Source organism: Tyto alba, unplaced genomic scaffold (assembly GCF_018691265.1).
Source record: "Tyto alba isolate M040663 unplaced genomic scaffold, T.alba_DEE_v4.0 Super-Scaffold_14, whole genome shotgun sequence".
In the NCBI taxonomy this organism is placed as follows: domain Eukaryota; kingdom Metazoa; phylum Chordata; class Aves; order Strigiformes; family Tytonidae; genus Tyto; species Tyto alba.
The window spans coordinates 58,754,935-58,771,676 of NW_024881276.1; the positions used below are offsets into that span (position 1 = coordinate 58,754,935).

General features: G+C 48.9%; 1 protein-coding gene across 3 annotated transcripts; it reads left to right on the forward strand.

Moving 5' to 3' along the window:
- The first annotated feature begins 2,390 nt into the window (after positions 1-2,390).
- Positions 2,391-13,254, forward strand: MLF2 (myeloid leukemia factor 2). Of its 3 annotated transcripts, none has more exons than XM_042788202.1 (9): positions 2,391-3,303; positions 6,463-6,536; positions 8,522-8,648; positions 9,093-9,128; positions 10,627-10,680; positions 11,094-11,219; positions 11,569-11,728; positions 11,847-12,087; positions 12,656-13,254. In XM_042788202.1, exons 1-8 carry the CDS (start codon positions 3,280-3,282, stop codon positions 12,023-12,025), a joined length of 780 nt encoding a protein of 259 aa, XP_042644136.1. In that variant the 5' UTR covers positions 2,391-3,279; the 3' UTR covers positions 12,026-12,087; positions 12,656-13,254. The 3 variants fall into 3 exon arrangements, with proteins under 3 accessions (XP_042644136.1, XP_042644135.1, XP_042644137.1); XM_042788201.1 differs by lacking the exon at positions 2,391-3,303 and adding an exon at positions 6,052-6,139; XM_042788203.1 differs by lacking the exon at positions 2,391-3,303 and adding an exon at positions 6,081-6,221.
- Positions 13,255-16,742: the final 3,488 nt, after the last annotated feature.

Genomic DNA, 16,742 nt, shown 5'->3' on the forward strand with positions numbered 1-16,742 from the left:
TGTCAGTTTGAGTAGACGGGGATTACTAATTTCGCTTTCCCTTTCCCAGAAGATTTATATTGTCCCACTCTTGGTCACAGATGCTCACAGAAAGTCTGCATGCATTTGCAAGCCTACGTACGAAACTAAGCATGCACATGAGTGTGTATGGGTGTGCACATGCACACAGCCATTCTCAGAGGTACAAGTCAAGGTGATTCATTCATCTAGGTGGAAAATGTATTTAGGCACCCGAGTCCTCGTCCTGATACAAACAGTAAGCCTTGGTGCAAAGTGAGGATTTAGAACAGGTGCTCGGAGTATAATGGAATGTGTTTCAGTTTGAGCATTTAATAGAAACAGTAATTGGTTCTTGTGGAACAGGGAGAGCAGTAAGTATGTATCTCCTGAAGGAACGTATGAAAGAGATTGGATATATTATAATCCGTGTGACAGGGAGGTAGGAAGTTCCCATCTTGCCTCCTCTGCAGCTACAGCTGCTTCTCTTATGATCTGACTAATCTACGTTCTTCCTAGCTACGCACAGTGCATAGTGCCTGCCCCAAAGAAACTGTCATGTAACCCATACACAAAGATCTAGACTAATACCAAAATACCAGCTCATGAAAACGCATGGCTTTTTGTTTGTTTGTTTGTTTGTTTGTTTTTTTCCCCTACTCTTCCACAAAGCTCCTCTGGCCAATTTCTCTGGTCTAGCTGCTATCAGCGTTCAAGCCCTGGCTTAGTTCAAGTACCCCTCTTTCATCCCTCTCTTCTGCAAGAAGAAAATTTCTGGAGCTACACCCAAAAATAGGAACTAAAAAAGTCTATACAATGACCAGATGTTGTTCTCTGCTCTTCTTGTCAGGAGATGCGCGGCTCGTGGCTCAGCTGTTCTCACCAATCCAGGTTTTTTTATCCTTCATACTCTCAACTACTAAAAATGCAAAACTACACCAACACGCATCCCTTGGCAGTGGCATTTTCACATGAAGGCACAAACAGGCCTTGACACAATGTCCTAGAGGGAAGAAAGCAAGGATTATATTCAGTGATGTCCCTGTGCCCAGAGCGCCTTGTTGACACAGCACACCCACAGATGCAAACAGACAAATACCTGTTTGTGTAAGGGAAGCGTGTTTCCAGTGACCTGTAGGATGGGGCCGTTTGGTCAGCTCTACATAGTCGTGTGCCACCTGTGACCTCTCCCTCCCCCCCCCGTGCTTGCAGCGTACAGCCTCACATTTTCCTTTCCATGCTCTCCACCATGTCCTCTTTGCAGTTTTTACCTCGTCTGTGGCTTCTCAACTTTTGCCTCCTACCCGTACTCTTGGCAGCATTCTTCCCCTGGCCCTCTGCGTGGCTTCTCTGCGATATTCTTTACCCCCACGGAAAAAATTAATCTCGCACCCCCCCCTTAGTTTTCCACGCATCCCATTTTGCCCTGTAAGCCTGTATCAACCATGTTTTTTCCCCTGAAATCTCGTGAGATTTCGTGCCTTGCGACATGCCCATTTCTGCATCCCAACCCTTCTTGCCCTTCAGATCCTGACGGTGAGATTCCCTGGGCTTTTAGTGTGCAGCAGCTTTGCTCAAGCACTGAGGGCACCCCTTGACTGTTTCACCTAACTCTTCCCTCTGTCTTCTGCTCCTCCATCTAATTTGTGCCACTCTCCATTTCATCTGCCAGATCGGTTTGCAGCTTTTCTCCGCTTCCCTCCCATCTGTGCTTTTCCTTTTGTTGCAAATGTGAGCATAGTCATTGTGTGGTCTGCAGATGCTGGTCCCTTTTCAGTATGTTCTGTAATCTTTGCCTCAAGTTGCTTTGCCAACTCAGCAGAATATATTCCATCCTTTTTGGAGTCTTACGTCCTTAGACAAAATGAGGGAGGTGCAGTAGTTACATGACACATCATAGTTTGGGAACATAAACGCTGTGCATGTCTATCTGCAGCCTGGACAGCAATATAAATGTAATTTTCTCCATACAGTAACTTAGAATTTTTGTGCTGTATCCTGTTTGTGCTTTGTGTTTATGCAGGTGTGTGCACGTATTTAGATGCGGTACAGTGGTGACATTTTTTTCTCTGTTGCATACACTTTTGAGTTTAGAGTGTGGTACTGAGGCATGGATTAAGATTGCATGTGTGTGTCTTCATATGAGAGCACGTGCTTGCATACGTGTCTGGGCTTTCATGTGTGGTACATATTTTTCTGCTTCTAGCGTATGCAGGGTGCATGCACCTAAAAGCAAATATTTATGCATTTTGTTTTAATACCTTACTGCTGGGGGGCACATATGACTTTTTTGTTTATGTTGAAGGCTGAACTAACCAAGGCATTTTCTTAACAAACGCAAAACACAGTACTGGGTATTATTTCAAGAATTTTATTTGGTGAACTAACTCACAGGCCATTCCAGAACTCTTCCAAACTGTTTGCTGAACAACAAAAGAGCAAAACGTTGTGCATTTGCATTAACTTTTCTTAGATTTACATAAATTCAGACACGGAGAGTATCTGTCCTTTCACTTACAGGGAAACTAGCAAAAACTCCATGTGCGGAGGGAATGTGTTTGAATGCATTTATGTATTTAATCCACAGCGTTCATCTTTCTGTCCTGTGTCCATTAAAAATCTGGGCAGATAATCAGTTTTGTTCTTCTTTCATGATGCTGTGTCCCGAAGTCAAGAGGAAATGCCCAGGAATTCAACCACTGGCCAACTTTGCATTGGGAAGTGGCTTCCTGAGAGGCAACATATGTAAATAAGCGCTGAGGAGGGCTGGGAAGTAGGGTAGGTAACACGATGAGAGGAAGCAAGAGGAGTAGAAAGGAGTGACAGGAGATGACACAGCCTGTCAGAAGACTGGAAAGGGGGAGGGAGGTTTTCAGCTGTGATGTTTGTGAACTTCTCTTTGCTAACACAGCACAGATGGAGGTCGTGGTTCTCATTCACAGGGTGACAGACACGTTCTTAACACAAGCAAAATACTCTGAAAGTAATCACTGTTGTGCGCCACAAGCTGCAGCCACCACAGGCTGGCTCTACCATCCCAAATATAAATCGTCATGTTCAAAGATCAAATCAGAGCTGCCCTTCACTCAGGGTGCCCTTCATCTGAGGTCAGTGAGTTGTAGGGTGAGGATTACGTAAGAGGCGCAGATGAAGGGAACCAATGAGGAGATGGCCGTGGGTAGCTCTGACTTCAGATAACGAGGATTTCTTTGTCTTACAGGCATCCACAGGGGCCCTGGAACATTTGGACACTAAGAAGCTGTTTCTGTCCTCCTAGCCAGAATGATTGGTCCCTGGAAGCAGCAGGTAACAAGGCATGATTTTTCAACATACTGTTTATTTACCTCTACCACGTGATCCTCGGCTTGCTTTTAAAATGCTTCCACTGTGGCTTCCCCTTTGGCTGACTGTGCCGCGAAGGGCGATGGGGATGCGGGGCACAGGCTGCCCGGCAGCAACCGGCGGTAGGTGGGAGAAGGTGGAGTCAACGTCAGCGGCGCCGTTCATCCCTCTTCTGTTTCGCCCTTCACTCACCTCCTCCTGGCTGCCTGCTGAGCTCCTTCTTCCTCCCCTCTCCCCCATCCTCCACTGCCTCCAGCACAACCTGGGCAGCTTAAAGAAAAGAAAGAAAGGAAACGGAGAGACATAGTTAACGGCTTTTATTCATGACAAAAACAGAAGCAGCCTAAATAGAGAACGTGACAGGAGCAGGACGGGAATCTTGCTTTCCATTCACACCCCCACGGGCTTCGTTATTCTAACCTAGCAAACAACCATCCCCTTGGTGCACGTTAGACATGATGTGGTGAGTACTATACAGAAACCTCTCCTACAAATTTTGCAGTAACACAGCTTCTGCATTCCGCAGAACAGTGGGCTTGTCCATGTTCCAGAAAAAGGTTGTGTTTCCAATTCCTCCTTCCAGGGTTTCTCCCAGCATCTCCCACCAGGACAGTTCTTTGCAAGCTAGATTCCCCTGAGATTTGCTGAACCGGTAATTCCACTAGTAATGTAGTCTTTGGTAATATAGGTTCATCAACTGCAAGGACTGCCTGTAAGGCTGCAGAAATGCACAGTAAGACTCACAGCCTCAGCCCCCAGTCTCATAAACTCAGCCCTTTGGGTCACAGGCCACTTGCAGAGGAGAAGCATCAGGGACAGAAAAAGGATTTGCAAAGCAATTATTTGTTCCAAACTCCATTCTATTCCTTCCCTATCTCTGTGTTTGGTAGGCAGCAATGCCTGACTTCGTATTTGGAAAAAAGGAGTTGTATCATCTCTAGGACATTTCAGGAGTGGGAGGGTCACTGGTATCTGAGTGACAGCAAGTCATTTTATCGTGTATCTGGGGAAAGAAAAGAAAAAAAAAAAAAAGAGTTGCTTATGTTCTTGCCGAAAAAGCTCTTTACTTGCCTTCGAATCCTTACACTCGAGGTCAACTGCGCACACTAAAAAAAACGCCAGGAGAGCCTCAGAGCACAGGGAAAACACACCAGCCAAGAAAGTCTTCCCAGACCGGAGGTCTCTGAAGGGTTGCAAAAAGGGTTTTTGTAAAAATGATTTTCAGGGTTGCAAAAGAAGGAGCAGAGAGGCTGAGGCAGTGTTAGCAGAGGCTCTGCACGAACTTCTATGCTCGCAGATCAGCTCGGAGCTGGGGACAGGAGAGTGTTTCATCAGCTTACCTAAGGAGCACTGTCCAAGAGGTTTGTCACTGCTTAGCCCGTGTCCTGCCCATAGGATCTGTCTCCACCTTGCGACCCTGCACCACTGTGGTATCCCCAGCTTCCATGGTGTGGACGTTAGTTTCAGCCTCTGAAGAATGCACTTACCAGATACAATAGGGGACATCTGAAGAGTCTTCTGCGTACGCATGGGCATGGACATCCAGTGAGAGGTCTGCTATTCTTTCTGGACACCAAGAAGTTTTGAGACGTGCTGTGGCAAGCCAAGTCCCCTATGCATTCCACCACGTAAAGCATGCTACCAGGTCATTCTCTGTCAGACACCAAAATGCAAGGACATGGCTCCTGCCGCAACCCAGGAGTTCAACTTCTCAGCTACATCTTGCAACCTGCTATTTCCAGCTCTCTGGCACAGGTTTAGCCTGGCTCCTGCACACACTGGGCAGTCAAGGAAACATGCCCTGGTCTTGGGCTGGAAGGAGTCAGTCTGCTCTCTTCCTTATAGTCCAGTGGAGCCGGCGGTAGCTAAAGGCAACCAGTCTTCTCCAGGGATGGTGACAGAGGCTGTCACCCCACTGATGCGTGGAGGTTCCCCGCCACCGCTGTGGGTGCACACACCGAGCACCGGAGCTTTTTCTGTGGTTCTCGGTGGCTGCCCGGCAGCAGTGACGGCCCGCAGCCAGCTTACAAAGCACCCTCCCCATTTCTGCCTGGCGGAGAGCTGGGGTGCGGATGCTGTCCGTGCTCTGGGCGCAGGCAAGAAATTCTGTTGGTGCCGGCTCCGTGCCCGGGCTGAGTGCTGCCGGCCCTGGCAGCGGCCTCAGTGGCCACCAGCCGCTGGGGTTATGGTCGCTGTGAGCGGGCCGGGCGGCAGCCTCAGCTCTGTGGCAGAAGCACCCGTGACCGTGCTCACTCTCGTTCCGATCCTTCGAGCACTCGCCTCTCCCGCCAACCGCCCCTCCGCTTACCGGGCCGTGAGGTGAGCAACACCCCCCCCCCCCCCCCCCCAGCGCCCCATCCGCCACCGCTTCTGCCCGAGGAACAACGGCCCCTTGTGACCGGGGCGTGTTTTCACTCGCTGCCAACTGCAGCTCGCTCCCGGACCCACCAGCCGCTGCCGTGCGCCGGGCCGGGTGGAGTTCGCGGTTCCCCCCCCCCCCCGGCCTTCCCCCGCCTCCCCAAGACGGTGAAGCCGCCGCCGCGGCGCTGGGCCCGGGGCGCCGCCTCGGGCCGGCGCTGCGAAGCCGGGCGCGGGCCGCCTGGCGCCAGGGGGCGCCCTGCGCAATCGTCCTTCCGGCGGCGCGGGGCGGGGCCTTCTACCGCCTTCGCCTTCCCCCGGTGAGCTCGCCGCCGGCCGGGCCGGGGCGGGCCGGGCGCGCATGCGCGGGGCTGAGCCGGCCGGGGCGGGGCGGGGCAGCAGGGGGCGAGCGGCGGTCCCAGACCGCGATGGGAGCGGAGGAGTGAGCGGGCTCGCAGGGGTCCCGCTGCTGCGGAAGGGGGAGGGCTGCGCCCGCCGCTCGGCACCCACCGGCGAGCCGGCAGGCAGGGGAAGGGGCGCGGCGGGCGGGGCCGGGGCCCGGGCCTGGGCCTGGGCCTGGGCCCGGGGCCGGGAGGGCCGCGGTGGGTGTGGGGGGTGTCGCGGCCTAGGGCGCTGCGGGGCGAGCGCTGCCATCACCTGCCCGGGATGGGGGGGGGGGGGGGGGGGGGGGGGGGGCGGGAGTTCCGCTGCTCGTCCCCTCCCCGCCCTCCGAGGCTGAGCTCACCCGCACTCTCCCCTCCGCAGAGGCCGCCCCTGACTGAGGGAAGCATGTTCCGGCTGATGAGGGATGGCGAGCCGGAGGACCCCATGTTTGCCATGTGAGTCGAGCCCGGGCATCCTCCGAAGCGGGGAGGGCACAGCAGGGATGGGGGCTGCGGCACAGAGCAGCCCCGGGGGGCTGGGGGGGGGGTCCAGGTGTGCGCTACCCTCGCATCCCAGTAGGCGGGCAGGGGGTCTCCGGCTGCGGGAGATGCCGCAGCGCAGCAGCTGCTGGAGAAAAATACAAACATTTTCTTCAGGGGCAGCACAGGGAATAACCTGGTTTGCGTTGGTCTGATTTCTGTAATAGTAGAGCGTGGTCTTGGAGGAAGGCATAATTAAATAAAGTAGGCCAAAAGGCATTGCAACTGTCTGAGGAATAGAGGGCTGAAATACCTAATCTTTGTGTAAGGATTTTTATTTTTTTTTTTTCCTATGCAAAGTAGGATTTCAGTTCAGATAGATAAAATCTACTGTTCTGTCCAGTGTTTATTGCTGTTTTGCACGTGAACTCATTATTGGAGCTGGAGAAGACTGCTAAAGCAGTTGTCAAGTTGTAAGGAGCTAAGTGGAGACAACAAGTAGTTTTGAAGTGTGAGTGTTGAAATCTAACGAAGGTCCCAAGACCTCTTCCTGGGATTCCTTTTACTGAATGTCTTTGGTTTTGTCCACAGTCCAGAAATTATATGCTATTGATAAATTTTGGCAGTGAAACTTAAGTTTCCAGTCCTTGCTAAAGCAGATAAGGAAAAGACTGTAATACAGTAAGAATCTGAATATGTTAAAAATGGCACTACTAGAAATTTTGTGGAATTAATTTATGTAGACTAATAAGGTCCATTTTTTCTTATGAAATTGGTAATAAGCAAGAATTTTATCAGCTGTAAACAAATTAGCAGGAGAGGAGACCTGGATGTCCCAGTTAATCACAGAATGACTGTGTTCTCATTGATGTGGTAGGTATGAGTCTAACGTGTATTATGGAAAGTATTTCCAGTAGAGACAGAAAAGTATTGGTTTGTAGTAGGTGCTTTTGTGATCTCAGGAATACTCTGTGCTGTTGAGGTTATTCATGCTCAAGAAGAGTAAGTGCAGAGTAGAAGATATGCAGAGAAATGCTATGGTATTTCCCAGACTTTTTTTTTTTTTTACTGTGGCCACTGTGTTCTGTGGCCATTTGTCCTTATTCTCCTTTTTCTACTCTTGCTCCACCAGCATGTGTGAATTCATACAGCCCTCAAAGTGGAGGCTGCAGAAGAAGGAGAGGAAGAAAAACCAGTTAGGGACCCGAGTTATTGTTCCTTTTAAGTCTGCAAAAGCTGTATGTGGTCTCAACCTCTTGACAAGTATACGCACAACATTGTAGGAAAATGGCAGGTGAAGATTACTTGGGGTGGAGGGATGTCACAGAGTGTCAGGCCATGCAGTCCATTCTGGGGGTGTCAGTCTTGCATTTGAGTGTGTTTGTGTATGTGGAGGGATGAGAGGAGAATATCTAGGATCACGTGCTTTCTGGTCCCATTAAGTGTAGTCTTCTCTTTGCAGCCAGGAAGGTCCTTGTGCACCTACCTGCAAAATGAAGAACTGCTTATCTAGAAGGGTTTGATTGTTTTGCAGAGCTGTTAACATAAAGGGTTTTGATGGCATAAGAGGAAACGAGTGGGAAATGATGGTGGTACGTGGACTGTGAATCTGAGGAGTGGCTTTTCGTATGTTGGAGTAATGAGGTTCTGGGATGGCCTTGGCCACGCTTGGTCCTAAAGCATTAGTGGGAGCAGAACAGCAAACTACTTCTGAACAGACATCAGTTAGTGCCTGAGAGGGATTCTGTGGTGTAATACCTTCTATTACAAGAAATAAGATGGGATCCAGAGGTCCCTTCCAGCCCCAGGGATCACCATAAGCAAAACTGAGTTCTTGGGATTCTGGATTTTCAGCTTGGAGAGTAATATACAGTTACGTAAGAGGCAGAATGGGTGGATTGCGTGGGGCTTTGTCTTCTGCCATCCCTTCCTCACCACTGTTCTCTCAACCTTTCCGAAAGGGACCCCTTTGCCATCCACCGGCAGCACATGAACCGCGTGCTTTCTGGAAGTTTTGGTTTCGGCCCGCTCCTTGGCATCACTGATGGGACCACACCTGGGGCTCGCCAGGCTGGCCGTAGGATGCAGGTAAAAGAGGGGCAGAGTACAGGATGGGATTTCTTAAACTGCCTTGTCAGCTTTTATCTTCCACTGTAACTGGGTTGGGCGACCCCTCATCTTCACGTGGATGGCGGGTGCAGAATTAATCTCCAAAGCAGTGGCGTTCTTGTCCTTTTGTTTACTCCATGTGCATTAATGCATTGAACACAGCTGCATTCTACGTTGAATGGGAGAAAGGGAAGAAGGACAAAAATAAGAATAACTGGGAGAAATTTAGGAGCATCACCTTCCGTCTGGTTTATTAGGGGTAATATGATTTGAACTGCCGTGAGTGCACTTTCTTGATCAGTTTGTTGGGCCTGAGTGTTCCCAGTTCTGTTTCTGAGAAGGATTGAGGGTGTTCTGAGGAGCATCTAGTGTTTGGCTGCTGCAAGATCCTTCTCTGTTCTGTTTTTCTGTTGTTCTTGGCAGGCAGGAGCTGTTTCACCCTTCGGGATGCTGGGCATGGTAAGTTCTCTGTTTTTTCTGGGTCAAATTTAGAGGCTTTCCAAGTGCTGGCTCCATACTGATATTCATCAGCGCTGGGTGCAACTGGTGCTAAATTGTAGCCATCTGTGAGCAAGACCATCTATCCTAAGGGGTGGTGAGGGTGGGAAGGTGTGAAGAGAGGAGAATGAGCTCTAGATTTATAGTAAATAGAACAGGGAAGAGGGTATTGAACTGAAACCGGAGGCAGCTGGTTTCTCTTGAACCTCTCTCACTGGGTTGCTATATGACTTAAGGCCTTTCCCTTGTTTCTCTTCTAATGTTTTAATCTAGCCTGTGAGCTGTTTTAGAGGAGAGATTTTAACTCTGTTTATATGGGGAGGTTGTATTTGCACCTTGACCGCAGAAGAGTCCTAAAGCTGTTATAGCACAATATTTCATAGAAATTCGGACAGTTAATATCTGGGGAGAGCAGATAGTCTCTTAATAACCTCATGAGTCTGAAAAGAAGCTGCAGATCTGTTTGGAGGTAATGAAGGAACTGTGATGAACATGAGGAAAAGACTTGGCCGTCAGCAGGCAGAGGTGATTATTGAACCTCCTTTGCCAGTAGTGGCAGATGGAAAAGCCAACAGAATACTTCAGGTGAACAGGACTGGAATGTGAATGACTATATGTATCTGAGAACGCTGTGCTTGGAGCGTGCTGATCTCCATCTTCTACTAAAATAATACAGTAGAAATAGGTTATTCCAGATCCAGCAACTTAGCTGAGCAGGATTGCCTCAGTGAAAGAGACTAAGCGTCCCGGAATTGTTTAATAAGAATACAAACAGATAGACTTCAAAGGATAATAACATTGTGTGTGAGTACTGCTCTGCTGGAAATGAGAACAAGAGGCTACTCAAGGAAACAAAAAAATCAGCAAGTTTAAACTGACATAGTAATTTTGTTTATATATTGCACAATTAACCTGTGAGACCTGCTGGCCCAGTACATTACTGCAGCCTTTAGGTTTACAAGATTAAAAAGTCAGGTGTTTGTAGGAAAAATAAGAAAAGTTGTTATTATGTTAGAAAGAATACAATCAATTGAAACTTCCTTGTGGTTTGAATTAAGAGATGACAGTGATGAGGCAGAACATCATCGAGGAGCACTGTCTTATAGTTAAGATCGCTGTTGCTGCACGTGAGATTTCTCCCGAGATTCCTCCTCTTAGCTTTGCTGAGTGCCCAGACACTCACAGACCCCAGTGTGTTGGGAGTCCAAGTAAAAGAGCAACGTTTGCCATATGGAGAGATCTGGAGAGCCAGAACACCTGGACAGTGCAAGCTGAGAGAATGGAGGGAACAGCAACCCCGAATCGTTTTTTTTTTCTGCACTGCTGAAAGAAAGGGAAAACAACAAGGTTTTTTTTTTTTTCTTAGGCAGCAGTTTTTTGTCCCTTGCAGATTGTTGTTATTTTCTCCTGTATCTTTCCAAACTGACTGTTCTTGTGTTCTGTTTTCCTTTTTTATCAGGCAGGTGGCTTTATAGATATGTTTGGGATGATGAACGACATGATCGGAAACATGGTAAGAACCCTCCATGAGCCAGCCTGTATTGAGGGGAATAGTGAGGGTGCTCCTTGCCATCCCCTGTAATGTCTCCCATCTTATTGTGCTGCTTTGGTATGGGCTGTGCTCAAGCTGCCAGAGGTGGCAGAGGCTGTAAGCCTTGCTTCATGGCCAGGATTCAGTGACGGAGCGCTTTTTCCAGAGGCATACCCTCTGAGTGCAGGGAGGAGAGATGGGTGGGGGTCGACTTCTTTAGCAAGAAACAAGAATTAATTTCACAGAAAGATGTATCCTCTAGAAGGAGGGACCCATGGGGATTATATTCTTCCTACTGTAATTTCTTCCTACTTTGTTGTATAGGGAGAGACTTGACTGCCATCTCTCTTTCCTTCCCATTCTTTCCTTACACCATTCCCCATTTCTTCTTGCAGGAGCATATGACAAGTGGTGCTAACTGCCAGACATTTACCTCCTCAACTGTCATCTCCTATTCCAACCTGGGTGATGGGCCCAAAGTCTATCAAGAGACCTCAGAGATGCGTTCAGCACCTGGTGGGGTAAGGAGGAGGCTGCAGTGCGTCTTGTCAGCACAAGGCTGCTGGTTTTGCCGTGGGTGGACAGGCTTCGTTTGGTGGCTCAGTGCTGGCCACCCACAGCACTTGTGCCTTGCAGTCAGTTGCAGCTCGGAGAGCGAGCCGTGACTCACTGAACCATGCTGGGGGCCACTGGGAGGGGATGGGAAGTGCTGGTGGGGGGAATCCATTCTCCCCTCTTCATTATCTTGCGTCTGACATCCTGGGAGTGGTGGCAGCGCAGTGTGACTGAAGTACTCCAGGCAAATAGAGCGCCGTGTGGGGCAGGGAGAATGAATTAGAACGTCGATCCGACACGGGAATCTGCCCTCAGATCCGCGAGACTAGACGGACCGTAAGGGACTCGGACAGTGGCTTGGAACAAATGTCAATCGGGCACCACATCAGGGAGCGGGCCCACATCATGCAGCGGTCCCGGAACCATCGCACAGGCGACCAGGAGGAGAGGCAGGACTACATCAACATGGATGAAAGTGAGTACTGCCCGTGTCTTCCTCCCAGCAAACCCAGGTGCTGCTTTCCCACTTCTTCCCCATCTGAGCTTGTTGTTTTGTTTTTTTTTGGTTTTTTTTTCTGTTTTTCCTTACGTAGGTGACGCAGCGGCGTTTGATGATGAGTGGAGGCGAGAGACCTCCCGTTTCCGGCCCCAGCGGGGGCTGGATTATCGGCGCCATGAGGGCAGCAGCAGCCGTCGGGCTGAAGGGACTCGTCTTGCAATCCAGGGCCCTGAGGATTCTCCCTCCAGACAGTCCCGTCGATATGACTGGTGAACCCAGAGCAGACCTTGTGGGGGGTGCAGCGTGGCCACCCCCAAATCTACCTACACACTCTTGTAAGTCTTAACAAGTTGTTTTTTTTTTTTTTTTTTTTTTCCTCCTCCTTGTCTTCCACTGCACGGTTGCCTCTTAGCTACACGAGCATTTTTTCATTGCCTCAATCTTACATTATTTTGAAGTGCTGGTTGGAAATGGGTTTTCCCACTTAATCTAGTGAGCAGGGAAAGGTGACTTTTGAGAGAATACTATTCTGAATGAGAAGATGGAAACTGTTCAAGTTTGCTTTGTTGTCAGCGAAAAATTGTGGTGTCAGCCTTAACTGATGGTTGAAATGATGTAGGATCACAATCCATAGAGTGTTTATACTGTCATTGTCAAGAACTTAGACACGGTTTGCTGTCAGTCTACTTTGAAGTGTAAGTAAGTGCTGGTGTCTGCTCTCCTGTGTTTTGAATAGGGTTCACTAGGGTGTAATCTAGTGCTCAAAAGGGGACTTTTTTTTTTTTTTTTTTTTTTTTTTTTTAATGTGTAGATGTCAGGTTTAAAGGTGTCTTTATCTGTCTTCTGTACTGCTTTGGACTCACCACTTACTCTTCTTACGTTCTCCGTTTCCCTTCCTCCCAGGTACAGACAGTGAAACTCTGAAGCCCCTTCAAAGTAGCACTTGGACCCTCCTCAAATTTAGTATTAACCTCCCTCCCACTTAAGAATTGAAACAAAGCAACTAATCTTCTGCATTGCTCTTTTTTGCCCATTTGGGTACTGCAGTGGGGTGTGGGGAATATCACTGATGTGTGAGGAACGCATTCATTGCCCATTCCCTTTCTGCTCTCCTTTGGTTCTGTTCTTTCTGCCAGTAGTGGTGGGCGTGAGGAGCTGCCACCTTGCCTCTTCCATCCTTTCCACTCTTTCTGTGCTGGGTTGGGCTGGTTCTGAAGTTTGTGTTTAATCCCCTGTGAAAGAAGTACGAGGGAATTCTGCTAGAACCCTGTGTTGGTCCCCTCACCGGGCCAGAGGCTTTGATTTCTCTCCTGCTCCTTGGTGCAGCAATGGAGAAGCAGAAGGATGTGTGCGTTAGAGAAGGGAAGGAGCAGAACAAAAGCTGGATCAACCTGTGGGGCCCCCCCCCTCCCCTGACTCCTCTTCAATCAGCTCCCCCACTTTTTTAATTTGTGAAACTTGTAACTAGGTGTTTACTGAATAAAGAAACAAACTGTAAAGAATTGTTGGATCAGTGTTTGCCTTCAGCTGACCTAATTGTGCCTGCTGTGGAATTAGGTAACCTCTTTCATATCTTTGGGAAATTGCTGAGGAGCAACTTGGTGTTTAATTCTAAGACTTTATACTCCCACAGAAAATAGCCTTATGGCCTTCCCATCTAGTTCAAAAGTAAGATAATGCTCAACGTGGAAATTGTGAAAGAAGACCCAAGAACCCACCGTTTGCAAAAACGCCCTTGAGTTGCTGTAGGTTTCCTGTGCGCTCAAGGGAGATTGGTTGGTCTTTCTTGCTGCCTTGGTTATCTGTGCGGCCCTGAACTGGGCCTCTGGGGTTCCTGCATGGCCAGGGAATATTTTCATTATTTTCTTATTATTTCCCTGCATCTGAGGCTGATGTTACAAATGACCTTTCCTTAACTTCTTCGGTATTAGGTGAAACTTGAGAGGCATTAGGAATACAGGGCTAGGGAAGATAGCCTGTGTTGTTGGGCCAGTTTCCTGCTCCAGCATGCACCCTTACGTAAATCATTTCATCAGCTCGTTTGGAACAGAAGGCTGGAAACTGATGAACGACTGACACTTGGAAGTGGCATGCCGGGATCTTGCCATGTATCCCCACGTTGTACATACGGGCACTAACAGAGGGATCGACGCCTTGCCGAGGGCTGACTAGCTTGCCTTTAAAAAAGGAAGCAGAATCCAGCCTCTGCAAGCTTAGGGGCACAGTTTGCACATGTTCCACCCTTCAAGGAAGCGCAGGGTAGAGCCTCAGCTTGACGGCGTGCTCTCTCCCTGCTTCCCCACGCTGTCCTGTCCTGTAGCAAACCCCAGTGGAGTCCCGGTCTTCAGGTGGCGGCTCCACACCTGGGGGCAGTCGGAGAGGTTTCCCTGGCATTTGGGAGAGTGAAGGGAGGGACCTTGGTTGAGACAGTGAGGTAAGTGTTGGAGGGGGATAAGCCAGCTGTCCCAGGAGTGGGCTGAGTTTCTGGAGATGTCATAATTAAGGCAGACTCTGCAAAGAGCAAGGCCGAAGGAGGAGCTCCACGGAGAAAAGCAGGTTTGGCGAAAGACAAGTCATCGCGGGGTTGCCAGGCTTTGCAAGAAGGAACTGGAACAGCAGCAGGCCCTCATCTCAGTGGTAGGCTTGAGCTGGCGTGGGACGTGGGACCTGGTGTTTTGATCCAGTGAAGAACCAACCGAGCTCAGAAATGTGCTTAAAGCATTGAGACAGTGGTGGGACCAGCTGCAAGGTCCTGGCCGTTCTTTGAGGCGATGTCTGAGAGGGAGAACAGGGAGATGGGTGTGGTGGTGGCAGTGATTAATTCGGACCTTTAAGATGAGGGAATCCATCCCTCTTTGGGCACGGAATTCCTACTTTTGATCGAATCCCACATATTTTTTTTAATCAGTATACAGCCTCTGCACCCTGTTGGGTGCTGCCTTGCTTGCAGACTTGGGACCCTTGCGTGCTCTTGCACTCTGTGCTGGGGGAGGTGTGATTTACCTGGCTGCTTGAGCCTTGTTAAGTGCTGTACAGTTGTTTCCAAGTTCTCGGCCTTCTCTGGGTGTGACAAGGCTCCGGTGGTCTAGGGAAATGGAAGAGGTTCAGTTAGAGGAAGACCCTTGTGTTAAGGCTAGGAAGCAGAGACAGAAGCTCAGGAGAGACTTTTAGAGATCCCAAACCAAAAAATACGGGAGGTATATTGGGAAGGGTCTCCCCTTTGCTGATCCCAAGGCTGGTACGGTACGTTAACCTCTGACTTCAGAGGGCAGGAGTTCTTTCCCCAAAGCGGGGAAGCCCTGCTTGCCTCAGTCCTGGGAGGCCGTTCTTCACCTGCCGCTCAGGTTTCTGCTTGAAGAAACCTCCTCAGCTGCTCCAGGCTGGTGGTGATCCGGGCACAATGGTGCGTTTTGATCAGTGGCTTGAGAGACTCAAAAAAAAAAAAAAGAGGAGAGAACGTGAAAGCAAGGAGAAAGATCTGTGCCCCAGTGGGTGTAAGATGCGCTGCCACTGGTGCCTTTCGCTGAGTGATTGTGGGTTGTGCTTGGGGCTCTCCCTTTTGCTGATATCCTGGTTTAGTGAAAGTACACTTACTGATCGCTGACAAAGGTTGTTATCCAATGGAAGAGCATGCAGAAAATTGCATGGAGGCAACCAAAAGGTATGTGTGCACAGCCAATGATTTACTCCTCATCCTTTGTCTCTAGACAAGCTGTGAGAAGCTCTGAGTTGTTGCAAGCAGGTGCCCGAGCCCGTGTGCGCGGCACCGCTCGCACTGAGCTACCTGAAAACAAGAACAGCCGTGCAGTCAGCAAGCCCATCCCTGTTAGGCCACCCTAACTTCAGCATTTGGCCCACACCTACACCCGGTTCACTTTTTCCCATTAGTTGTATTTCACGTGAAATGGTTTCCTCTTAAAAGTAATCCACCTGCTCTATCGGGGCAAAGGGAAGCCCTGGGATGAGTCTTTATTCTGTCTGTGACAGCTCTTCCAGCAGGATGGAGAAAAGGAAGGTTGAATGTTCCCAACATGAAAGTCAGTGTTTAAGATGAGCAGGGCACGGATCCAAGTCATGCTTATCCATCTGGTGGAGACAAAATCCATTCTTGTTCCTCCTCCCACAGCTGTTAGCTTCAAATTGGACTAGCTGAAGCACCGAAGCAGTGCAGTTCAGTGGCACTTCTGGATTGTGCTAAGGAGAGAGCGGGGCACCTGCGGTGAGACAGAGGAGCCCCCCATGCTTAAAATGGGGGGGGGGGGGAGGGCTAGGTTGGGAAGGGAGGTGGACAGAATGAGGTGGAGAGAGGCTGGAAACACTGGGTGATGTAGCTCCGATGAGAGTGCAATAGCTACACGCAAATAGAATAGAAATTTAAGGGGGTTTGTTTGTTGTATATTCGGTTTTCTTCATTTGAAAATGTATTGTGAAAATAAGCGTCATTTGAGCTCGTGGGAACTTTGTCCTTAAATGTTTGTCAGTAGCCCTGAAGCGCGGTGCACTTTTCACTGTACTTTTTAAAGCATTGTAGAATACTGGGGAAATAAAGCTGAGCCCAGGAAAGTTAACCTTGTGCCAATATTTCTAAACAGTAAATGAGATGATATCCACAGCTGTAAACCAAGGTAAACTGACATTAAATCGAGATAAGAGATGGAAAATGCATTAAACTTAAAAATAAAAATAGATGTATCAGTTTTTAAAATGTTCTCGATCTCACTTTATTGAAATTGTTTCTGTCTAACATCTGTAATGTATTTTCTGATTAAATCATGGGTTGGGTTAACAAAGGCACTACAGCAGCCTAAAGTTAAAGGTAACACCAGCACCAGGTATCTTACTTTGCCACACAAGACTATCCTCTGATTTAAAAGAAAGAAATATTAAAACAACAAAAGGGCCGATATTACAAATTTTAGTTTACTGATAGCTTTTAAGGAATGAGGAGCAAGAGACCCCAAAATATGAATTATGTTCTGAAACTAATGCT

Coding starts and splice junctions, on each gene's coding strand:
- MLF2 (XM_042788201.1), top strand. CDS start 6,059: ATGCGCGGGGCTGAGCCGGCCGGGGCGGGGCGGGGCAGCAGGGGGCGA. Junction 9,129..10,626: donor CCTTCGGGATGCTGGGCATG/GTAAGTTCTCTG, acceptor CTTTTTTATCAG/GCAGGTGGCTTTATAGATAT. Junction 11,220..11,568: donor TGCGTTCAGCACCTGGTGGG/GTAAGGAGGAGG, acceptor ATCTGCCCTCAG/ATCCGCGAGACTAGACGGAC.